Source organism: Gracilinanus agilis, chromosome 3 (assembly GCF_016433145.1).
Source record: "Gracilinanus agilis isolate LMUSP501 chromosome 3, AgileGrace, whole genome shotgun sequence".
NCBI lineage: Eukaryota > Metazoa > Chordata > Mammalia > Didelphimorphia > Didelphidae > Gracilinanus > Gracilinanus agilis.
Genome location: NC_058132.1, coordinates 602960055 through 602986698, shown reverse-complemented (window position 1 = coordinate 602986698; position 26644 = coordinate 602960055). Strand labels below are relative to the sequence as shown.

Sequence of the window (26644 nt, the reverse complement as noted above, 5' to 3'; positions counted from 1 at the left end):
TTTATTTGAGGGCCTAGTCCTGGGTTCTTTCAGCTACAGAGTATTTCCCTTTAGGGCCAAAACCCCTTTCATTCTTTTAACCTAGGAAGTGCTTTTCAATGGCCACATTGTTGGAACTTCCTGCCTATACCTGGTCTATTTCTTTTCCACAGTATATCCATTAGCTGGTAGTTAAAATTGTCTCCAATTTGGGTTGGCCTTTAAAAAAATCTGGAGAGTTTGCAAAAATGCCAAATGCAGGCAGGTTTGCTAGGTTATTTTTTTTAAAGCTACATTTTATTAAATGAAAACAGGTTTTCACTGTAGATGAGGGCAAATTGTTTCCGAAGCCAGGCAGTACTGATAGATTCCTCATACTTGCACTTTGATGGACAGGTATATTATTGCTGCTGTTAGATGAGTTCTCCTACCCCGAACCCCCCCTCCCCAAGCCACACATCCTTATACTTCGTTAGCTGCCTTAAAAAGTGTTCGTTTTTTGTCTTTTTAAAAGAGAAACAACCTACATGCCTTTCCCAAATCTTGTGCTATCTTGTCCCCATGGCTACTTGGATAAATATCAACCTTTCTCCATTCCTTGTGCCATCATCCATCCATCCCGCAAGCCCGAGCCCACCCCTGCTTTAGACCAAGATGTTTGGAGTCACAGACTAGGCTGGCAGCCCATCTCCACCAGCAGCCTTCCTTTAGTTCAGGTTTGAAGCAGGATAAATCAGAGATCTTGATGCCAAATGAGCTACCCTGAGAGGCAGAACTGCCACGTCAGTGACCCAGCTATTAAATTAAGTTGACACGTTTTCAGGAAACCTGTTGAAAAACTTAAATTTTTCATTCTGCATCATCACAGCTTGAAATTGTTGGAATTCCTGGAAGGCGCCTTCTTGGTTTGCCATCTGTACGAAGCTCTTTCCCCTTTCTGTGGAATTTGTGAACTAGTCACCCAACTGTGTCAGTGTGTCTGTGTTGGTGTTTGTAAGGTACAAAACAGTTTACAAAGTGGACATTCATTACGATACCCCCAGCTGGGGCTGCGTGATTGGCAACACTGGCCGTCAGGGGAGAAATCTGCCTGGCTCACTCGCACATAGGATCTTAACAGTTTTCTTATGCACAGAATGGGAGTCCCAAAGTTAAGAAATCTAGTTATCTCTTTTAATTACCTGCTAGCCAAAGCTTAAAAGAGCCTTTACTTTTGTGTGCTTCGGAAGGAATGAGGCAGAAAGGGAGAAACTCAGAATCTGTTTCTTGACACAATCTGAATCGACGTGGTCATCAGGATCGACAAACAACACACAACTCACAAGTCTGGGCAGGAGGGCTGAGGGAGAGGCCTGGACACTTACCTGATCTTGGCTGACCCTTTCTAATTTTCAGACAACCTGGGAATAGCAATTGGCCTACTCCAAAAGAAGGTAGTTGAAAATCAAGATCACAGGAAACAGGGGTACCTGGGCTGAGGGGTCCAACAGCTACCAAGGAAGGAGGAAGATGAGAGAAGAGCAGACAGGATGGGAGGTGCCACTAGTTTGGATCCATTTCAACCAACAGTGTATTGTACGTCTTTTGAGACAGATGTTACAAACTATGTAAATGTAATTTTGTTTTGTGGTTGTGTGTATATATAAATACATATATACATAATATAAATATATATTATATATATGAGAGATTTAGTGACCTTTGATACGGGTTTGGTGCAGGTGAATTAATTACTGAGCCAAATGAGGCAAACACTGAGTCAGTAGTTAGTCGAGTCCAGGGCATTAAGTAATTTCTATAATAGCTACATAATTTGTTTAGTGCCTATTTCATGCAATACGGTAATACTATCCTGACAAATCAAATCTTGCCGATTAGGGGGATCGCTTGTCTCTGGCAGTGATAGTGCTACGTTGCAGACAATCACTTGGATCTGTAAGTTATTAATGTGATTATAATTCTGAATCCATAGAATTCAAGGAATGGTTATTTTGTGCCCTGTATTCAGTAGACAAAATCGTTTTATGTTTAGTCTCTAGATACTTAAATTGCTGACTTTTGTTACTTAAAAAAATTTTTTTGTATGTATATTTGTGAAAAGGTAAAATCATCTGAGATTTTATTAAAATTATGGAGATTAGTTATTTATGAGAAAACAAAGAAATGTCTTAATTTTTTCTTTGTTCCTGATTAATTTGGATCAAAATAAAAACCATTCAAGCAATGGGGAGAAAAATTAGAAGATGCCGTGGAAGTGGATTTTCTCCTATTCTTGGGAGATAATGCTTTTCAGGAACATCAGTGAGGCATTCTATTTCAAAAATGGCCTTGAATTCTGTTCCTACCTTGCTGGTCCTGGTTAAGTACAATTTGAATCTAGAACTAGGTGGTCCTCAAGAAGTATTTAAGAATTCATTAATGTTAGAATTTGTTGACATGAAAATTTACTATGCTTCAATGGTCAAAAACCTCAGTGATGCCTCTTTGGAATCTTTAATGTTTTTTTAAAAATTCACTAATCTAGACAAAAGAGGTTTCCAATTTTATTTCAGTTAAATTATTCTGGGTAAGAGTGAGTTCAAAAATATGCTGAACAAACCTGAAAATAGATGATCACAAAACTTGAGTAGTCTCCAATTTTAAATAGTTCCAAGCCAATCCCGGAACACTGTATAGAGCTAAATTCAAGCACTATTTTATTCTGTTTAGGTACAAGAAGGAATCAGAGAAAAGAGGGACACAAAGCACATAGATTCAAAGCATGGTACCAAGTTCATGAGAAGAAATATATAAAAGAATAAAAAAATAACCTTTTTGCTAACTGGCATGGCTACCTCAATGAATATTCGATTACTTTTCACTTGCTGTATTTAGTGGTTGGAGAATGCCTCAGAAGACCCAAAAGTCATTAATATCCTTTCTAATGCAGGTATTACAGCAAAGTTTCCTCTTATGATTCTTTGCGGCACTGGATATGTTGGAGAGAAGGTAGGTGGTGTTTCTGCATTCAAAGAGACTTTGAAGTGTTTCTCATGCTAGTTGCTCAGGGAGTCATATGGAACATCCTAAATGTCTTAGTAGAGCTTTATCTACTAAAAGCATAGTAAGTTATAAGCTATTAAAATATAAAGTTTAAAGGTACACTAAAGACTTTTGGTATGCTCTGTAAGCTTTTGTATCGTAAAACTACATTAAAACTTTTAGGAGGCTCTAACTTTATATTACAAAACATACTGTCCTCAGGGAGCTTACAATCCAGTTTGTGAGGCAAGTCAGGAGATGTATAAATATCAAAAGACAGTTTACATGGAAACGCAGTCAGTCAATCAAGATTTATTAAATACCTACTATGTGCCAGGCACTTTGATAAGCAGTGGGGATACAAAAAGGCAAAAACAAAGGCAGTCTCTGCCCTCACAAACTAATAGGGGAGACGACATGCAAACAAAAATGTACAAACAAATCATATACAGGATAAACAGGTAATATTAGCAAAGGTTAGGAAAGATTTCCTTAAGTGAGATTTTAACTGGGATTTGAAAGAAGCCAGTTGGGTAGAGATGAAAAAGTAGAGAATTCCAGGTATGGGAAACAACTGGAGAAAAAAGTTGAGAAATGGAGTGTCTTGTTGGTGGACCTGCCAGGAAGCCAGTGTCACGGGGATTGGAGAGTACATGGTAAAGTTTAAGGTGCAAGAAGACTGGAAAGGTGGGGGCACCAGTAACTTAAATGATTGAAGTAGTAAAATCATCCAGAGAAAAGAGGGTGACTAATGTGGGACAGAGCAGTTATGAAAAGGCTGGTAAAGGAGATAGATGATGATGGCATTTGGATTGAAACCTAAAGAGGAAGGATTTGGAAAAGCAGAGAAGAGTGGAAAAGAGCCTGGAGAAACACATATGCAAAAATATGGTAGGAGTTGCAAATTTATTCATGGATTCATGAAAGTTAGAGCTAGGAGGTAGATCATCTAGGCCAACTTTTGCATTTGACTGATATTCCAGATTAATCCAGTGACTTTCCTAATCAAAGTCACAGGGTTATCAGAGTAGAGGACTAAAGTTGAATAGGATGGTATTAGCTGCCAGATCGATAAATTGAGACTATCAAACTGGACAATCTTGTCTACTGGGAAGCTATTAGTGATTTTTGAGGAGAGATATTTAATCCATGAGTCTGATGGTCATGTGCATGGTAAATATGAAGGGAAGAGAGAAGGTACAGACGAGAAGCATTTCAAAGGAAGAAACTTAATAGTATTTAGTGGCTGAGTAAACATGGATGGTGAGGAAAAGATGAGCAGAGTCCATTTTGAGTGATTGGAGATGGCTATTTTAGAGGGGAAGGTGGGTTTGGTTTTTAACATCTTCACTTTGAAATAATTACAAGACATGTAAGCGGAAATGTTCAGTAAGCATTTGGAAATGGAAGATTAGGTTGGGAGGATGGATTTAAAGTCCATTTTAATTTTGAAAGTCAAGAATTCTATGTGACTGGGACTAGATTTGGAAACCATAAGCACAGAAGTGATAGCTAAAGCCTGGGAGACAGTTGAGTTCTCTGAGGATGAATATAAACCAGGAGGATGTTTTAGCCTTTGAAAATGTTCATAGTTAAGGGATGAGTGTGGGGAGCAGGGGTAGTGAAGTCATAGTGGAAGTGCAATGCAAGGTAAAAGTTTCAAGGAAAGGGAGGTCCACAGTGACAAATTCTGCAGAGATCGAGGGGAAATGGCTGTTTCAACTTGCAAAAAAACATGACTAACAGACTTCTAGAAGGAAGTTTCAAATAGAAGACGGAAAGATGGAAGCCTAACTTCCAAAGAGAATGGGTTGAGGAAACAGTTTGGCAGTAATAAAAGTTACTTGAGAGTTCAGCAGCAAAAATGAACTTTTCATCAAGATTGGGGAAACCATGCATAGGAAATCAGCTAATGTGGAAGAGAAGGAGGAATGTAGGACTTAAGTTTCCTCAAGAGTCAGGATTGACTAGGGGAGAAAATTCATTCGATAGTTGGGAGAAGTTAGCTTTTGAGTAGAACAGATCTTTGAGATCAGCAATAGATGTGTTGTAAATACATGTGTTGAGTCAGGCATGAGGATACAGCAGAGAATCATGTTTTACAGGTAAGAAAATGGAGTCCTTAGGAGGTGAGGTGACTTGCCCAAAATTACAGAAGGTAGTAAAGATAACAAGCTGGGAAGACTCAAGTCTTTTCCCTACTATGTTACAGATATAAGTGCTTCCCCTTGGGATGACCTCCCATCATTTCAGCAAAGAGACCAACTGTTGAGTGTCTGAGGTCACTTGCCGTAGACTCTATATAGTTACCCTATAATTTACCACTTTAATTTCCACAGGCACCAATGAATTTCCCATATCTAACACTCAAAATTACTGATATTCTAAAAGGGTTTAAAGTGATAACTGTTTGCTAAGTCTTCTTAGCAATTCTCCATTTATCTGGGTAGTCTTGTAATTTCTGTACACCTCCAGTTTCCCAGATGGCTTTTCTGATGCCCAGATCCTAAATCACAAACAGGTATTCTTGACATTTATGTCAACTCTGAAGTACTTGTTCTCTCACCTGCCAAATCCACTTTAGTTTTCATTTGAAATTGCCTTAGAAACCAAACAGATTTTGCCTGTGAGCTAAGGGAAAGAGGCCTGAGCCAAAGGGCTTCTGGATCATCTAAAAATCTGTTCAGGTAAGGAGCCAAGCCAGCTAGTCTAAGTAGCAGGAGCGTATTTAAACTTTGGGTAATTTAATGCCTAGCTTGTTGATAGATGCTGATTTCATCTAAGGATTCTGTATAAAACTGGCACTTAACTTGAGCAATTCCTCACCAGCTAGTATTTTCCAAGATAGCAGTGTATTCAAGAATGCAGCTCTGGGGTCCAGAACAAGTATAAACTCTTTTCTTATTGTAGATAGGGGGAAAGGCTTGTTGAGAACTTTCTTTTTAGTAGCAAAATAGATTGGACATGCTAATTGAGCTTCTTGCCTCCAAAGGCCTGAAACTTGAGAATAAGACACTGATTATGTTACCTTGCCCAACTGATGGAGAGTTGCAAATACTTGATAATAAGTATACTTGGATTTGAAATTGGAAGAAAGAGAGTCCTGCTTTGCCTGCCCTTCTTTTTCAAATAATTACAATCCTTGGTTTGAATGGTTCTATGGGACTTGGGCTGTCCAGAAATATGAGGATGGAGCTGTCACAAGCAGAAATGTCAAATAAAAGTTTTTAACCTATTGGTAGGGTCCTGTTGACAACCTGATAAGGGCTTGAAGAGTTATTTATTGTGTAACATTCCATTTTTAAATTCCCTAATTTCAGAGTCCTTGGTCTTCCTTTGCTAACACAAAGGATCTAAAACTTAGATGGCAATATACCAGTCAGAACAAAGTTCAATTGAGTCTCAATACCTTTTCACAGGACACCGTGTGTGGGTAAAATGAACAGATAGGCACAATCTCATGAAACAATATGCCATTTTCCAAAATTCTTATTTTATGGGATAATATAGGCACCCTTACAGAAGAATGTTCCTGAGATTTTTTACTTCATCATACCTTTCCCAGCTACAGGACCTTGTAAAGTCTGCCAACACAGGAAAATACTACTATGTCTTCTCGGCATTCCACGACACCTGGCTGACCTCTTGGTTGCCCTTTTGTAGAGTTGTAGTCATGCCCACCTACCCAAATATTAATCCATTTCGGTAAAAGGTTGAGATGGTTCTGTTGAGAAATAAAGCAAAAGAGATAAAAGGCCATTGTACTATAGGATATATTTTAAGAGTGTTACTCATGCTAATGCCTACTTGTCCTTGGGCATCCCCTTTGTTCTTATTTCCACTCCTAGTCGTTGGAAATCTAAAAGCCACAACTTTCATGCTAATTCATAATTCTATACAGTAAAAAACACCCCACCAAATAGGATGACAATGTACTGAAATATCAATCATCCTTGTTTGTTTTTTGATTTTTTAATTGCATAGTATCATGAATTAACAAATTTTTTTAACACAACAGTTGAGTAAAAATTTATCAGATTTACCATTTACCAATCATATGTGGTCCAGTTACATCAGCTGTCAATTCATAGACATCAGCCACCCTAAGCACCAAGCAAGAAGGCATAATATAATAATTTAGTGATGATTTCTTAAATCCAAATAGCTTTTAAAAATATCCTAAATCTCCCAAAAGATTCTTTAAAAGGAAATGCTTCCACTTTTGTGTTCCCTAGGTACCTTTTGCCTGCCCTGGCAAGCCATAAAACCCTGCAAAATAAATCTAATGCTATTTGGTCAATTTTCTATGTCCTAAAGACAGCTAAAATGGGATTCTCAACACTGAAACACGGAAACACTTAATTTCCTAATTTCTTGATGGTTTTTCACAATTTCTGTTAAAGTACAATGGTTTACTTTCCATAATTCATAATTTCCAGGATTATTTAAACCCTAGATTCATGAACAAATTCTATACCTTGAAAAGAATTAATTTTTCAAAAACAATAATCAGCTTAGTACTGACATCAGGTAATTCATTGATCTCATTCATTTCCCCATAGATTAAAAGCTTATTCTAGTAACAATTGCATATAAGTTTCTAAGGCACTTTCTAAGGTTTCATTTGAACCTCTCAATGAGCTTGCAGACACTATAACATTATCACAATTTTAAAGATGAAGCTGAAGATCCCAGAAGTGTGGTGACTTGGTGATAGTCATACAATTAAGTGTCAGAAGCAGGACTTGAACTTGGGGGTGTTCTGACATGCAATCCTATCTGCTGTGTCCCTAGCCTTTCAGGATGCTTAGAAGTTAGCAATGACAAGTGGGATACAGCTATCTGATTTGTTTGGATCTAATTAAAACACCAGTCCTTTAATGTTGACCCAGTAAAATGTTCTAATGGTTCTGTGGGGCCTCTGAGACTATTTGCCAAAGCCCAGCAACTCGGTGTAGTGGGAAGAAGGCTGGATTTGGAGGGACCTTGGGAAAGGAGAAACTGAGCCTCAGTTCATCTTCAAAATAAGGGAGTTGGATAAGGTAGCCACTAAGTTCCATTCAGATGCTAAATATACAATTTCACAATCCATTTTTTCAACCTGTTTAAAGAAAAAAAAAACACCAAACTAACTTTAAATCTTATCAGATATACCTCATGCATTTTACACAATTTAAAGAGCAGAATTTTCTTCATTTACAAAACAAAGTAAAATGCAGATGCAGTTGGAATATATAAGAACCAATTATAGGTAATGAAGTATAGGTCAAAGGGATATTTGTGAATAAGCGCACTGAAAGTTTGAAAATGCTTCTAGAACCCTTTGTTAGGTCCAAAGAATGAAAGAAAATGAATTTAAAACACCTAGATCAAGCTTTAAGGACCAAAAAAGGGTACAAAACACACTAACCACATTTTAATTAAAATAGAGTTTATTATTAGCTTTTCTTTTAATATAAACATGAGAAAGAAAAACCACCTGAAGTTGTAGCATTCTTTTCAAAATAAAACTGCAATCAATACCTGAAGCTCCAAGCTCCAAACTCCATAAACCACGTTTCTGGAGCTGGTAGATTGAAATATTTAAAATACCATTATTTATCATTTATATAGCTCTTTTCCTTTGACAACAATGGGACCTGCAGCACGCAGATCTGTGGGTTTAATATGTAGCATTACTATGTTGGGAGAAAGAGTACACATAGGATTCCTGGACCAGAAATGTTTTGTTCGCTGGGCAAAATGCCTAGGATCTATACATAAAGGAGAAGACAAGTAAAATTATTAATATGCTCTAATATTTCAGATCTATTTTGAGGTTGGTTGGTATGGATGCCAATCTCCTGAATCTTTTTCTCCCCACCTTTCAAAAACTAATAATAAGGTTTGGTTTGGTTCGGTTCTTTTTCACCTTGTGATTAGGTCTTCTCTTTTGACACCAAGAATGAGAAGGAACAAAACTGTAACTACAGCTAAGTTACACATAAAGTTTAAAAAGTTTGGTTAACTCTGATATGTTAGGAACAGAATAATCATCTATCACTATCACTGAGTCCAATTTCTTCTAATTCATTAATTTATTACAGATTCATTGTGAATCCAATTCCCTACCATTTCCCCCTTTCTTCCCTCCAACTCTCCAAAATCTAGAAGCAAAAGTTTCAGGAGCCCAAAGATAAACTGTGTCTTGCGTTGTAAACTCCACTATGAAGATAGCACAATGGCGCTTCAGAGAATAAAATGTCAAAAAGAGTGCATCACACTAATTACTTGTCACTGGATCACCACGTTTGGAAGATTCATATGTTTTAACCCACTTCTTAAATGCCTGAAAAAATTTTATAGTCTGCATATTTTCCAGAGTAGGAGCAAAAATAACAAAATGAGAAGCACCATAATTCACAAGCAGCATGGACCCGATATAAATTTTCTTTGCTCACAAGCCCAATACTTAAGACTCTCTGTATACTGACTGTTATTTACTAGAATGACATGGTGGTCCAGAGCCAGTTTACACTCTGCCCAGCAGCTTCTTAACTGGAGTTGATTGCTAATAGTAAATTAGCAGCATTAATGGTAACAAAGTAAGGAGGAAAAGCCTTTCAACGCTGATCAATGCTACAGTATCTGCTCCTAAGTGGCTTTATGCTTTATTAAGAGTCTCGTGTTCTAAAGTTAATACTGCATTGACTCTGAAAGGCATATGCAGCAAGGTTCTGGAGTGGTTGGAAAGGGAGAGGGAACTTTTTAACTAGTCACATGGTTAGTGTTTAAATGCTAAAATTTAAAACTACTAATTTTTTAAAAAAACTTACATAGTTCACAGCTATAGGCCTACACAGTAAGCAAACATCTGTGTATGGGGTGGGATTCAGGAGGTTTCATTATAAAGTTTGTTTTTGCACCTCTGGATACATTAAAAAGGACAGGAGAATGTGCTGCTTTGACAAGGTCCCATCTTTCCTATGGAGTGTGATCCTCAGGTCCCCGAGTCCCTTGGAGTCAATGCCCTTCCTCTTGCTGAAAACACCATCAACTGCTGGTTGTCGGGCTGGGAGTATTTCTCCATTCTTTACGGATGCTGGCTGTCTGACGTGCTGCACCTCTTTTCTCCTTCAGGACAGGATGGCATTAGAACGGCGAATACCGACTAAATTATCAGCACTGAAAGATCGTCTCATGGCAGCTTTGGACAAGTCTTTGTATTTGTCTTCGCACAGTCTGGAAATAGCCTAGAGAGGGAGCAGAGAATCAAGGCAGGAATGAAATGGATTCAGGAATTCATTTAGCTCTGTGAGAACAGAGCCTGTACTTGACTCCTAGCTTTTATTCTGTAAGCTATAGGAAAACATCCTTGGATGGATAAGGTTAAAAATGTTAGGGAAAAGAAATGGAGAAAGGTATAAAGAAATCTGAATTCCCACATGTCAGAAATAATGCATCCTATCTTAAAAAGCGTTAGCTTATCAAAACTCACTTGCTCCTTAAAAGTGGTTCATGTAATCCCAGACAGTTACTCCACTCATGCTGCCATGCCATGTCATGGAGGGCAACCCCCCAGGATTGTTCCACTCATGTTGTCTTGCTGGCCATTAATCCTATCTTACTAATAAATCTTTCTTTTTACTTTTAAGCTAAAAAAAAAAAAAGTGGTTCATGTATATTTATGTAAATTCAATGGCTATAATGACCAAATTAGATAGAAAAGTCATTGCTCAATACTAGTATACTGGAGCAAAGTTAAAAGCAAAAGAAATCTACCTTGATTTCCATTTAAATACCCAAAGCATATAAAAGGTGATTTTGCTTTTATAATAAAGCTCTGCCCCAAGGAGAACTCTAAAGATTGTGTTCACAAGGATCCGAGGTAAGGAAATGTATGGACACTCACCTACATAATTGTGCTCCATTAAGTCCTGTTCAGCACACCTTCTTAATTCTTAGAAAAACTAATTCCAAATGTAAGTTGGCTTATATGTCCTACTAATATAGTTATAAATTAACCAGAGGAATTTTCACACATGGCTTATGTCAATCAGGCCTGGTACTTTATAATCATACTACTTAGGAATACCTTCAGGGCCTAATGAAGTTATTCATAAATGGTTAAGAACATAGCACAGATCAAGAAATACATTTTTTGGACATAGAAAAATATAGGCCTCAAAAAAAGACCTCAAAAGCACCCCCAAATCAAAACCAAACAATAATGTGATTGTACACCACTGGGCCCAGAAGGTTAGGCTTCTGAGAGAAGAGCATTTGCGTTGTTTGTCCTTGACCTATGCTATCTTCCTATGATATTTACAAGGCTCTCTGAACGTAGACAAAGTCTATTATTAATATTCTCCTTTTAGAGATGAGGAAACTAAGGGTCAGAAAAGCTAAATAACATGTCCAAGTGCCAAGCCCCAATCTTTCCTCAGATATCAAGTCCAGTGACCTGCCTGTCTTAGCAAAGGAACTCGCACACAAAAGGCACTTAATGCTTGCTGAATTTAACATGAGAGTCTGAAATAGTCTGGTTTAAGTATTTCAATGGATCCGAGATCATTATCAATGCGGGCATTTCCTCCATTAGCACAGACTGCAACTTGGGTCTTAAAATAAAATCCTATAATTTGAGTTAAAAGTAATCACCAGAGTCAGCTCTGTAGACACCCAGATGTAAGAGAATTCAATTCCAAAAAATTTGAATCTGCATGTTTATGGGAGTAAATGGGGAATCAGAACAAAGAAATGATTTTAAGCAAATTTAAAATTTATTTCCTTTGATAGTCATTTGAATCATGATCTTTAAGAAAAACACCTATAACTTTTGTCCTTTGTATTTCATGCTTTATAGATCCTTTGCCACAGAGGAAACATGGGAAATACTACCACCAAAGGGTTAAACTCTTCAATATGCTAATATAAAAGCTTTCATTTTTTCCCAATTACCACTTAATATGATTAGCAAGAGATCATCAGTTTTGTTGTGTAAAGAAAGCTGTGGCTTAGCATAAATATTCTTTACCTCGAGTTTCTGTGCTCGCTCTTTGCTGAGGGGCTCCAGCAGAAAACTCAAGTTGTTGTCATCTGCTAAGGAGCGAAGGTCAAAGTAGTATTTGGCATAAACACTGGCAGGAACATTAATATTAAACTGAAGGAGCTCCAAGAAATGTCTTTCCATCTCATTCCTAGAGGAAATTAGAAAAGAAACAAAATCTATTCAACAATTTTAGTCAAACTATCAGTCTGCCTTGAAAAATATCATTCTAAGCTACCAGGATGGCTGTAAATTCTGTTTTGAAATAAAGGCAAGCAGCTGGATTAATACACTAATGTTCAAACAAGGTACAGTTATTTATGTTCCTTTTTGAATCTCTGCACTTTCAGTTTGGGATATTGGGGGCAAAAGGTTATGGCACTGTTGTGCACTCATCCTGCTGACTTAGGGGGCTCATTCTTCAGAGTTCCATTAGTGCAGCTGGACAATTCATACTCCATTCTCACTCTCATAAGGCCCCACTATAGTGATCAGATGAAAGGAATGATGTATGCTGTTTATTAGCTCTGAAGAACTTGCAGACATTTTCACCAGGCTGATAACAGGAAGGGGTTTATTGAAGTAGAGGCAGACCAACAAAAGGAGTAGGCATATCACCACGGCAACAAATGGATCTATGAAGAGCTACTGCTATTATCTCTAAGGAAAAAAAAACCCTCTTGAAGCAACAAGGACTCATCTCCAAAATATTAAATAAATAAATAAGTAGCATTAGATCTGAGATGGACACCTCTCCCCTCCCCACTTTCCTCATACTATGTCAAAGGGCAGGATGCAAGTTTTTGCTCATCTTAACACATATTGCCTGGTCAGTGCTACAGGAGAAAATACTCTTTTCATCAATGAAAAGCAAAAAGATCAAAGATAAAATTTGTCTCATACTAAAACCACTTTACAAAATGAGCCATGGCCAGGGCAGGGACAGTGCATTTGTATGCTCTAGGCAAGGTTTGGAAATTGTGGCCTATGTCCATTGGAGGCTTGGAATATAAATCCCTCTGTGCCATGGAAAGTCAAGCTTTCTGCCATTTAAAAAATGCACATTTATAAAAATATATGAAATGGCCTTTGTTGCCTTTTGGAGTAAGACATTCTGTGAACTTAATAGACAGCAAGGTACTATGTATAACAACATAGAGAAGAAAAATGGTAGAAACGTAGGGTGTTATAGGTCCCTTCTGAAAAGTAAACATAAACCTGGGACCAGTACAAGTTACCAAGAGAGGCCAGCAAATTAAAAAAACAAAAAAACCCAAATAAACCAAAGTCTCTTAAGCATTTGTTGAGAATTTTAAAATTTCTTCAATAAGACCAAAAATGTCTCAAGCAGAATGAAGAGAACTTGCCAGTTAAGTCATAAGAATTTTAAGTTTTTAAAACATCAGTTTTACTCAGTGGAGAAAACTAAATGCAAAAATCAACGTTTCATTCTATGGATAGCTGCTATACTGTGAGCAAAGCTTTGTGTTTTCTTATTCCATCACCTTAGGTCCTATTGAACTGACTGCCAAAATTAATTTCCTGTTCATGTGCTTGTAAGCCTATAGAAATGTAAATCTGATCATGTTGGATGATGAGCTGATCAGGGCTTGACTTATTTCATGAATAAATGCACTTCATGATTTCTTTTGTACTTGTCACCCTAATACATTTTAATTGTGTAGCGATACGGTACTTCATAGGATTAACATGTCTATTAATGGAGGTTTAATCACTGAAACAAGTTAGTACACCTTCAGCATGCAAAACCCTAGGTTTCTGCATGTGAGCTTAAATAAACCTGAAGCCAAAAGCATGAACAGTGTCATTTAGCAGTAGAGTGAATTTGTGATGAACAGCTACTTAAGTCTCTTATTTTCTTTTGAAGGTAGAATGTATTTCACTAAGAAAGAAGATTAAATTAAATAGGTTTTGAAAAAGTTATTCCAAGTATTTAATGGCAAATGAACTCTTAATTTCATCTTATTATTTGTAGAATAACTGAAAACTGATTTATGGAGCTAAATTGAAGTAGGAAAAATTTAAACTGTTTATATGTAGTTATATGGTTCTTGTCTCAGAATGGAATAGATTTCTGATTACCTCCAGTATATATTTGCGGGGAGGGGTGCCCACAGACTAGAGGTAAGGAACCAGGTGAGAGCACAGGCAGGCCAAGATTGCAGAGAAGGTGCCTGTCCTGCAATGATTAAGGAAGGTCACAATACCCAGAGAAATTATAGATCCAGTCTCAATTCTTATCCTATCAATAGTGGCTACAAAAAATAAAAAGCTAAGTTATAATAATTTAACTCTTTTGAGAAAGAGACAAATGGTCTATGAATCAATTATAGATAGAATATAATCATAGGCTACTTCCTGAGAGAGGGAAGGTAATGATATATATGGCTCCATGTCTACTGGTTCTTTGATCATTTAAGAAACTAAAATGGCTATTATGTAAATAATTCCTGAAAAAGGATGAAAGTTTACAACTTACATGTCTTCAACTGTAATATCCTTCAAGATCTGGCAATAGTCCACATTCCATACTGCTTGGTCATCCCAAACCTTGGAAGCAAGAAGAATGGCTCCCAAAACAATTCTTTTCCAGTTACTTGGGCAAATGTCGATCTCAGCATAAGTTAAAAGTCTTTCTAAGTAAACCTGAAAAAGTAGATCACTTGCCTTTAATTTTACTTCAGTGAAAGTACAATGACAAATTATTATAGGCAACTGGCTAGCTTAGAAAAATAAAACTCCATTTTAGTAGCCTTTCATAAAATGGAATTTTAAAAATCTAACTTAAACTAAAAATAATTTTCAATATGTTCTTATTTCATAACCAAGTTGCACCATAAAGTTTTAATTTTAGTTCTATAATTTATAGAAAGGATCTTACTGGTCCTACCAATGTTCTAGTTATGTCTTGAAAGCAACATTTATAAAGAAAACTAAATATTCATTACTTTGGGGAAAATTGTTGCCTATTTGATTAAAAAACAATCTTGTATTCTCACATTAAATTTAAAATAAGCAGACATTCAGCTCAGCTGTTAGTATAAAGAACAAAACCCAAAGATGGTATTATGGGATTCCATCCTCATACAGAGTGACCACCCTGCATTTGGAAACCCACAGTCATTCTGCTCAAAATGAATGCCCCTGGTCTTAAAGATGGGTGATTCAGTGCCAACAATCTATAATTTTAAGAATGCATCCTGTTGAAAGCAGGGTTATAAAATATTAGGGCTGGAAAGGATCTTAGGTCACCTAATCCAACTCCATTTTACAAGGGAGGAAACTGAGTCCCTAAAAGGTTAAAAGACTTAAGGTCAAAAATAAGTGGCAGAACCAGAACTGCAAATCCAGCACTCTTCCCACTATCACACACGAGCAGTATCATCTCAAATACAATAAGTCAAGTATGAGTTCATTCAATCAATATTTACTAAGTCTCTGCTATGTGTTCGGCATTTGGGATGATATTACACATATTTAATGTATGCAGTTGCTTTTGCTTGGCTCAGTAACCAGACCACTGAAGATGACACTCTGGCTTTAAGGGTGAAAACTGATGGTCAAGAGAGCCTCCCAGTGGCTAACTTGGAGTGTAACATCGAAGACAATGAGCATAACAAAAATATTTTTTGGTTGGCTGGTGAAAGAATAACTATTCTTTAACATGGTCTGCTAAAATGTAAGTAAACTAAAAAGTATGTCCAAATTGCCTTTTTATTTTAACCTTTTTCCTCCCACAAATGAATATTTTTTAGTTACCATACATTCCCTGCACTTGTTTCAGTGCATTTCAGTAAAAAATGCACTTAATCAACACCATGTAAAACGTAAGTGGTGCCAGTTGGTGTCCTATGAACCAGTGCCATGTCAGTATTTTACAAATATCAAATATCTATTCTACAAATGAACTGCACAAGGTTATAAGCTGAATTACATAGGAATGTACTTCCATTTACATCAGTTAAATGACTACATAATCACCTATTTGAAGCTTTCTACATAGAAACAAAAAGCAACTCCAAAAAATACATTTAACGATTGTGAAAGTTACCAGACTGACAGCCCAGACTGGTCAACCTCCTCTGGTTGGTCCTTACACATATTATGGAATAGTTCAATTCCTGTGTGCATTCAACTTTGGAGGCCTCTTGACACTTTCAACAGCAGTTCTTGTTTTGGGATATGAACTGCTAACTATCTGAAATTTGAATCAAACACAAAGGTGAAAAGTTTCTTTTTTTATACCCTAGCTCAGTGTGAGGGAGGTCTCAGAGCTTGACGGAACAGTTGGTGAGCTCTGCACTGACTACTTTTACAATGTAGATGTCGTCTTTCTGTGATAGGCTGGCTGACACTTTGTCATTTAAGGATCTTAATATGATAAAATATGACTATATATGAGGATACAAAGTGAACAAAAAAAAATTCCTTTCAAAAAGCAAAAAATCCTTTACCAAAGTGACTATTGCACATTCCGCTGTTAGCTGTGCAGCACTAAAGAGCGTCCGGACAAATCGATAAATATGCTTGTGATCAGGGTCGTGCTTGAAGTAGTCATCAGGAACATCATCTCGCTGAAAGAAAAGTGACAACACCATTTTACTGCCCATGGAAGAAGAAAGTTCTGTTTAAAATATGCTTTTTAAGAGAATGTGCAGCTGTTCTAATGAGCGCACTTGGTCAGATCATTTTCCATGTTACTCTATGAGTCAACGTTGGACCTTGTACCTCACCGAGGCCTTAAGGCCAGTGTCCTTAGGAGATCCAGACTGGACCCTCAGTCTCAGGAGTTCAGGCCAGTTCCAGGACTAATTGAAAGGTTCAGGGTCACTCTAAGGTGAGTCTACCCTGAAACCAGTCTGGCCTCTGGGGATGAAAAGGAGATGATGAAGCAGCATGAACCTGAGGACTTGCCCAGGTTCACTTCCCTCTCAGTCTTGATTATAGTTGGGAAATGCAACAGTAGAACAGTGATAGATAAGAAAAGAAGAAAGAAAACATTAGATAATAAGAATCAAAAACCATAGCTTGAGGACCTTTACTAAGATTTGCTCACCTAGTCCCAAATATCAATAGATAATCCAATGTTGGCTTTTTAATTCTTTCTCCCTCCCTCCTGACTAATTGACAGTCAGTCACTCTCTCTCTCTCACCTTTATTTTTTTTAATCTTTTATTTTTTTTTCCTTAACCAAGTACACCAAAATGAATTTAAAAGAAGTGAAGAAGTTATAATGAAAGCATTAGTTTGGAAATGAAATCTGTACAATTACTGTAAATGTCTTCTGTGATCTTCCATGTTGGAGGGATAGAGGATGTTAATACAAAAATTCAGCTAAGAGTTAAACTTTTAGGAAATAAGCAGAGACTAGGCTGCAGGTTTGCCCTGTCTTACTAGTACCCAGGAAGTAAAATCCATTTCACAGAATAATTAGTTCCAAAGGAACAGTGTAATAAACCTTAAATTGAAGAAAGTGAACATTCCCCAAAACTATTAATAGAATTTTTATCTCAGGCTTTCAATAGAAAAACCTTATCTATTTTCAATCATTACATTTATCAGGATTTGTTTTATAATGCATATATGATTAATAACAATGTTGCTCAGAAAATATACCTCTATATGGAAAATTCTGGCAAAAATGAGAAACACTTGTTAAAGTAATTAGGATCAGAGGGATAAGGCTAGAAATGCAAACCTACAGATTCTGAATCTCTAAATAACTCCCCTGAAGCAGTGGCAATGGAGCCAAGGATGGCCACAGACTAAGAGAGAAGGGGAGATCTAAAACATTAGAGCTTCTAACCCACTTATATATCATTTATCAAATACTTTGAAGTTTCACCTGGATTTTGACCATTAAAAAAACACCTCACCTAAAATAATTAGATTTAAGAACTCATCCTCTAAGTTTATTCTGCTAGCTAAGTATATCAGACAGAACAACAAAATTGTATCATTTCCTCTTTAGGCCTAATTAATCAAGATATTCAAATTACTTCACTTTCCCAGACTCTAATGTTCTCTATTTCTAACTATTTTGCAATTCCAATAATTACAACTTAGAATCCTTTTATCTAAAAGATGAGTCACTAAATTGACTTAACCCATTATTATCATGTTCTAAGGTCCTCTGACCCAGTTTTGTTCTTTCAATGTATTGCCCACCCCAGAAATGGTTTTGGGCTCATTTGGAGTCTCAAACTTCTCTGCTGCTTTAACATCTCACTACTACATATTAGAATCCTTTGTCCTTCTGATGTTAGGCTTCCTCCAACACTGTTAACCCTCATTCCCAAACAACCCCCCACCACAAACTTCTCTTCTTATTCCAGGGAGACTGAGGAATCACAGGGAAAAGTCACAAAATGAAGCTAATGTATGCATCAGTAGACTCTTCCTGGAGTGAGATAATTAACTGACTAGTAATAGTAATTACCATTATCTCACTCCCTATGATAACTGCTCTAAACCACTTTTTTCTCTACTAAAGCCATCAACCATATGCCTCCATCTACCTTCTGCCAATAGCAGGTGACCTAGCTTCTTCTACTTCTCCTAACAAATATCAAACCCCAGAAGTTCCTCTCTTCAAAAATCTTTAGCACCACATACTCTCTTTACCTCCAGAAGTAGGGGGTGTGGTATAACAGAAAGAACAAGTGAGGTTTCTCAGAGCCTCCATTTCCTTACCTGTAAAATAGGACTGATCTAGAAGACCCCTAAAGTCCCTTCTAAGATCCTAAAAGAATTTCCTAATCCTCACCAAGGATAATTTTCTATCCTCCTTAGATCCCATGCCCCTTTCCCCCCCGACTCTTCCACACATCTTTAAATGACTTTGGACTGGATCCATCTGTGAATGTACTGAGGTTCTCTTCATCCTGCTGAATTTCCACTTATTCATGAAAATCCAAATCAAATACTACCTCTTCCATGAAGGCTTTTTGATTCTTCAACCCCATGATAACTTCTCCCATTGAATGTCCCACAGCACTGTTTTACATCTCTCTAGCAATTTGAGATTCTGTTTCTCATGTTGTCTATTTCCCCCATTAGAATTTAAGCTGTTTGAGAGTGAAATTTTTTGGTATCCCTATTGCTTAGAATAGTACTAAATAAATGTCTGATCAGTACATGTATGTAAGCTCCAGGGGGAGAAGGGGAAGTCAGGTTTCATCTCAACTTTTCATTTTTCTACTGCCTAGCCCAATATTTTATATACAGTTGAAACTTAATAGAAAAGGTTTGTTGAATAAGAGAAACTTTTAAAATAGTGGTCATATCTCATGAATTTTCAAAATAAGCCTTAAGTAGTTGAGAAAAAGTTTACTTTTCTCCCTTGTGGTAGAGCAAAACGTTTCCAGATCCAGCTTTAATGATGCATTCTTATGCACTATGCACAGTTTCTTAATATTGAAGCATCAGACTAGGTTATTAAACTAGAGAAGCTTAATAATCAAAAGTAGAGCACCAAACCTACATTTGAGTGTATTTCAGTTAACAAAAATTTAAAAAATTATAGCTTTTACTGAACATAAAAAGGAATCCTAAAGATAGAATGTTTCATATGGAGCAATAACCAGGGGTATGGTGGGGAGAGTGTTGAGCCTGGAATCAGGAAGATTTGAATTCAGTCAGCCTCAGATACTTACTAGCTGTTTAATCCTAAACAAATTGTATAATTTGTTTGCCTCAATTTCATCATCTGTAAAATGGAAATAATACCTCTTCCTCTTCCCAGGAAAGTTCTAAGGATCAGATGAGATAATTGCAAAGCATAGTGCCTGGTAAAGAGTAAGCACTAAATAAACGATTCCCATCCTTAACCATTCCTCAATACAGGTAGAAAGGATTTAGAAAGAATCTAGTTCAACTCCAATTTACAGATGTGAAATAGTCTTATGGAGGTGAAATGACTTATTCAATATCATTGAACTAGATAACAATAGAAGGTGGTCAATAAATCTTCACCCTTAATATTCTTTCCACTATATCCTAGAGCCTTTCACTTTTAGATAGCTGAATTTAAGACTGGAAATATTCTCTAAGGTCGCCAGGCATGAGTTATCTGAACTCAAATGACTGAGATTGGGCTTATAGTAAAATATAATACTCATAACTGAATTTACAGTACCAACAAATAAAATCAGTATCACTTTCTTAATCTGAATTTAAAAGCAACCACCCATTATGACATGTAGTTGTGAATCATAATCAATTCAGAAAAACCTACCTTTAGTGTATTTGGATTTATACATTTCAAAACATCTATCTAATGATAATAATTCAGTGAATTTTGGGAGTGAGCAATTTGACATATGCATGTATGTGTGTGTATATCTATATAGAGAGACAGTGCATTAAAATAGGGATTCAAAGTTATACAACCAGCTCTTAACCTTTGTAGGGAATAAGTTTTAAGTGTCCTACAAATAGAATACTCCGTCAAATATTATACCTGAAATAGAAAGGAGTTGAAGGGACAGAGATCCATCTCTCCTCAACCCCCCTTTTCCTCCTTCAACAGGGAAAAGATGAAGCCTAAGTTAGTTTAGAAACTAGACTTAGCGGGGGAAGGTTGAAGTTCCTTCCAAAGTATTTCTGATCTTAATGATAGAGACCTGGGGAAAATTACAGAAGGTAGACAGGTTTATTTGGCATATTTCCAGTTTGTTCTCTATTAAATAATTTGTGCCAACTGGATATTCACAGATGTCCCTCTCCTGCCATCATATTCCAAAGACATCTACTTCCTCCAATTAAAACTATTCTCAGAGAGCTCAAGGATTTGGGTATGTATTTGAACAGAAAAACTCATTGGCCCAAGAGATTTCACATTCAATTTAACAGGAATTTATTAAGGACGTATTAGTGGTCAAATTAGTTGGGCAACTACCTAGTTGGCACCATGGATAGAGAGCCAGGCTTGGAATTGGGAAGACACATCTTCCCAGAGTTCAAATCTGGCCTCAGACACTAGCTTTGTGAGCCAGGACAAGTCACTTAACCCTGTTTGTCTCAGTTCCTGATCTGTGAAAAGAGCTGGAGAAGGAAATAGCAAACCATCGCAGTCAAGAAAACTCCAAATGGGTCTCAGACACAACCAAAACGACTTGATCAAAAACAAAGTGGCAAAAAAACCAACCAACCAACAAACAAAAAACAATTCCCAACAAAGGTGACTGTTCTCAAGGGGTATATTTTTGATAAAAGGGGCTGGGAGAGGTGGGTGAGTAGAAAGTACTTTCTTGTTTAAGGTGGACAGTCTGTGCAAAGCCATAGACAGGAGACAAAATACAAAGTTAGGGAACAGTAAGCAGTCAATTTGGTTGGAATTCTAGTGTGTGAATATAAGTTAACATGTAATAAATCTAGAAAAATAGGCTCAAGACAAACTGAAAAGTTTTCAATTCTAAGTTGTAAATTTCTATTTTATCTTAAAGGTAAGGACTTGCATTCTTGGATGGAATGGCAGAAGGGGAAACATTAGTGAGTAACAAGACTACTTGCTTATTACTCTAGTTCCCTACTTCCTTTCTATATTTTGCCAGAGTAAAAAGGTTGTAATAAGCCGGTGCTTCAAGTGTGTTGAAAGACAACCCCTACAGCAGACATTATTTAAAACCACAAACAGGAATCCATCAATGTCCAGAAGGTCTCCCATATTTTTTAAGGAAAATCACATCACTGGACCTCAGTTTTCTTCATTTGTAAAAGGAAAGGAAGAAAGATGAGATGACTTTGTAGTCATCATCTATTAACAGAGGTAGAAAAGATAATTTTTATCTCAAGACTCATATAACTGTAATGGTCTGTGTTAACATGATTATGATTTTCTTTGTTTAGAGGCCTAGCTATGGAGCACACAAAGTCCTGTGGCATTGCCCAGACAAGGAGAAAAAGTCTTCCAAGGATGATTTAAAAGAAGTCAATATTCCTAACTTTGGGGAATCCAGGTTTCTTGCATCCCATTTCACATCCTTCTCAACCAAAATAATATTCTGGCATTACAAAAGTGGAAACTTGGACATAGATGCTGACAGAAGATCAGAATCAATCAGGTATAGAATATAGTACAGTGGTAAGAGCATGGGATTTGAAGAAAAGGAGTTCAAATCTTGACCCTAAACCCACCATTTGAACTTGGAAATTTTCCTTAATCTTTTGGGGGCCCTAGTTTTATCAAATATAAAAATTAGTGCGTTGATCTAGATAATCTACATTTATGATCTTATGACATGTATAGATGATAATGCCCTAAATCTATGATTCTATTATAGATACCAACTCGTAAAAACTCCATTGCAAACTGATAGATTATTTTTTAAAATAGATACTTGATTATAATTTTAAAATGTTAAATAATCACAACTGAGTTTTTATGTCCCATTAAAAAACATTTGTTGCTTTCTCCAATTGATAGCCATAAATTATAAAGCAGTCTTAACTAAATAAACATTCTATATAAATACTTTAATTGCTTAAACTAGCTAAAGGCACCTTCTGGCCAATAACTACATTGAATGAGGAACAACTGAAATTGTCTAAAACCTTATTGATGGAAATATTAAAATTCAAACTAAAAAATTTTTACCTCAACTTCATATTCTTTTCCTACAATTCTGGGATTAGTATCAACTATATTTCAATCTCTAAAACCTCATCAGGATGTTTTAAACATTTTTCAAAGTTTTTTTTTGAAGTAATTTTTGAAGTTTCTTTAAAATAAGATTTTACTCCCATTTATTCAGATTTGTTAGGAACCATGTGAAACAGCTATATATAAAAGTATGCTCCAAAAGGAGCATACCAGGCCAGGAGATAGGATTAACAAGGAATAGTTAAGACAGTTAGAACTCTATGGTACTGAGAACGAAAGGTGTTTAAAGGAAATTATTGAGTGTTTAAAATGCTGGTTGAATGATGCTGCATAAGAAATATTAGACTTAGGTAGGGCTTTGAAGGATGGATGAGATTTGGAGATAAGAGAAAGTGAGAGCTAGAGAGAGGTGTGAATAAAGACACAGCAAAAAGTGTGTCTATGGAGCATGAAGACACTGGACTTACCCTAATAAAAAAGGGGAACATTAAGGAATAGTGGCTGCAGAGTGGCACAGTAGATAATGGTGGGCTTACACTTACTAGCTCTGGGGCCTTGGGCAAGTCACTAACTTCTCTAAGCTTTGGCTTTCTCATTTGTAAAATTGAGATAACAGCACCTACTTTATAGTGTCGCCTGAGGATCAAATGCAAATGTGTGTAAAGTACTTTGTTAACCTATAAATGTTATATAAATGCTAGCTAGTATTATTATTAATTTAATATTGTCTTCAGGCATTTTAAAAGAAACATGGATTCCACTGAATATAGGAAAGAAGAGTTCTAAGACTTCAAAAGCCCAAGAAACTGGAAAAATGTTAACAATGAACAAAAAATGATATGTATGTGCCTACCATACCACTCTCCCAAATGACTTATCTTAGATTTAGCTAAATGTAAAAAAGTGAACCTAGACAAATAAACAGCATGGTCTGGTGCAAGGCTGAAACGTGGCCAAGCTATTGCTTCCTTTCTATGAGATAATACTAATTATAATTCCCCACCATCTTTTCCCAAAGTGTTTATATCCTAAACTAGTATTGTTCTTAACTTCTTTCCCTCTTCCTTTTACAAAGCCAGTGGCTAAGGAAATTTCTGAGTCCCCCCACCTCTCTTTTGTGGCAACTGCTTTATGCTAGTTATATTTTTGTAGGAAACCATGACAGAGTCATTATCTTTGCCTTAACATCTGTGTGTGTGAATCTCAATTTCCTCATCTATGAAATTGGCAAAATGTTTCATGGGGCTGTTGTGACAATTGAGAGATTATTGGAAAGTGCTTTGTAATAGTAAATCCTATAGAGATGTATGTATGTGATTACTATTATCATTTATTCCAAACCTATTTAGAAGATTCTAAGCATTAAACAGAAAGAGAAAATCGCACTGGGAGGCAGGATGAGAGTAAGCAAGTAGTGCAGAATGGATCCAAGGCAATATTTGGAATTAGGAAGACTTGGATTCAAATCCTGCCTCTAATATATAATCAAAGAAATTTGGTTTCTTCATCTGGGCATCTGATGTGAGAATATATGAAAAGGGCATTGCAAAAATCTTTTACATTACCACAGAAATGCTAGTTTTTATGCCAAAGTAGCTTGGAGAGCAATTAAATCCTACTCTGATGTTTCACTATGGCAGGAAGTGACGTTGGATTTTTGAAGCTCATATGCCAACAAAGCCTGCAACTTTGCTATGTCTAACAATGCTGTTTAGGTTAGGTGATCCATTCAATAGTCCAAGAACAAGCATAAGTTCATTAGCACTTGGCAATGAAGGCTTTAGCCATTGAGGTTTCAAGGTGTGTCTGGGAAGGGAAGGCCTAGGTTGACAAAATATCAAATTATTTTTCAGAGACAATGTTCTTTCAAAGAATCAACTGAAATAAGACAGGGTTTTATTATACTTAACTTTCTAATACTCATTCCACACATTTTCTGCTAATTTTTAAAAAGTTAATCATGATTCTTATATTTTCTTCCACAATGTAACTAGGTAAAAAAATTAAACAAAATGTTATCTTAACTCAAATACGAATGAAATTAAAAGAACTAGAAGAAAATAATCTATTTCTGTAGTTATAATAAAATACTATGATTATGAAATTATTACCTTTGTAATTCACATAAGTACACATAATTTCAAGAGTATAAATAAAATCAATCAGTTACTACACAGAACTAAGGTCAACCTTAATATAAGAAAATTGTTTTTGGATAATGACTAGTAGAGAAAAAGGTCCAGATTAGATCAAAAACAAAAACAAAACAAACAACAAAAAAACAGGGTAAGGAACATTATTTATATAAAATCCTATGTAAAACAAGTATTCTCATTTTCTTTTTCTACTCTTCCTAAATGTACTTTTCTAATAGTAAGGTAATAAATGAAACTATATTGTTTTGAAAGGTTCATTATCAGGACTCTAGTGGCTGAGCTGATCCATACACCTATTTTTTTAATTTCTGTCACCTGAAAACATGATCTCTAATAGACAGCAAGGAACTTAGTTCAGTTAAGGGTTAAGAGGGTAGATCTGTTTTTAATAAACAAATTTCCACATGAGTTTTCTGAAGTGATATGATCCAAACTGCCTCCCTCTCTTCTTCCCACCCCCCCTTCCAGAAATGGCAAGTGATTCAATCTGAGTTATACATGCATTATCATGCAAAACATTTCCATACTTATTTTTGTAAGTGAATGATCTTATAAAACCAAAACCCCCAAACATATACCCAAATAAACAAGTGATAAATCCTATGCTTTCAACTGCAAAGAGGGTAGATCTAGATAGAAGTCCCTTTCCCTCCCTCTTTTTCAACCCATACCTTCTATTTTAGTATCACTTCTAAGACAGAAGAGTGGAAAAAGCTAGGCAACTGGGATTAAGTGACCTGCCCAGGGTCACATGGCTAGGAATGATCTGAGGCCAAATTTGAACCCAAGGCTACTTGATTCCAGGCCTGGTGCTCAGAAGGCTCTCTTAAAGCCATTCTTTTTTTCACCATTGAGAATGCCTTTTTTATGGAATAATGCCATGTAACCAGCCAGATAGTATCCAAAGGATCCTTCATTTCAATTTAGCAACAATTTAAAAGAAAAGGCCTCTTTCAAGAGGAAAACATCTGCTCTACTAAAGGGGGGCAAAGAGTACATAGCTATCATATGTATTCTTTAGTTTCATTTAGCATAATACTGCAGCTACTAGTATAACTATGGTTCCTACAAAAAAAATTATTGGTAGATAATGAAAGCAAATTTACTAGAAACTAATAGAGATCAAATAGTTTTCACAATTACTATTTATAAAAACATTCTTTTCAACTAGTAATGAGTATTTATGGCTATTAAGTTAAATAAAATTTTTGTCTCATTGTTCCAACCAGTCTGAATTTTTGTGCATGCCCATTCTGTTAGGCAATCTGTCAAATGTAAGTCACTGATCAAAATTTTAAAAGCAAAAGAGGCAAGGATACTTCTCCCTGGGTATTCTCCACTAGATAACAATCTATTAATGATTAACCTAGTTCTCTTATAGCTTTAATTTTTCCTTGACTAGTAATTTTTCCCTTGGTTCACAATCACATTTCTCCCCTTCTTGAGAAAAACCTTTACTGATCCAGATAAATTCTCTACCAATCATCTTGTTTCTTCTCTTTTGAAAGATTTCTTGAGTCATCCATACCCATTGCTTGTGTTTCCTTACCATCTAATCTCACCTAAATTTACCCAAAACTGGTTTCTGTTCTTTCAGATCCATTAGAATTGCTTTCCCAAAGGTGAACATTTGCTTTACTTGTTCTCATCTTTCTTGACCTCTCTGGTCAAGAATTCTTGATTTCAACTCATCACCCAATTAAGGAAAAGGTAAAGAAAGACCTTTAAAAGAAAAACAGCTGCTGAAGGAAAAAGGGGCATTTTCAGAGCACAGTTAAAATATGTATGCTACAGTTTTATTATGTACACTGGGACTGCTAATATAATTGTGGTTCT

General features: G+C 36.2%; 1 protein-coding gene across 4 annotated transcripts in view; it reads right to left on the bottom strand.

The window, feature by feature from the left end:
* Window positions 1–8448: 8448 nt before the first annotated feature.
* Window positions 8449–26644, bottom strand: part of CCNYL1 (cyclin Y like 1) — a 71484-nt gene continuing 53288 nt past the window's right edge. For all 4 annotated transcript variants that reach the window (XM_044670690.1, XM_044670691.1, XM_044670693.1 and 1 more), the window contains 4 exons: window positions 16504–16623; window positions 14529–14695; window positions 12017–12179; window positions 8449–10232 (listed from right to left, as the gene is read on the bottom strand). In XM_044670690.1, coding sequence (XP_044526625.1) covers window positions 10116–10232; window positions 12017–12179; window positions 14529–14695; window positions 16504–16623 — 567 coding nt within the window. In that variant the 3' untranslated portion in view covers window positions 8449–10115. The remainder of the gene's footprint in view (window positions 10233–12016; window positions 12180–14528; window positions 14696–16503; window positions 16624–26644) is intronic.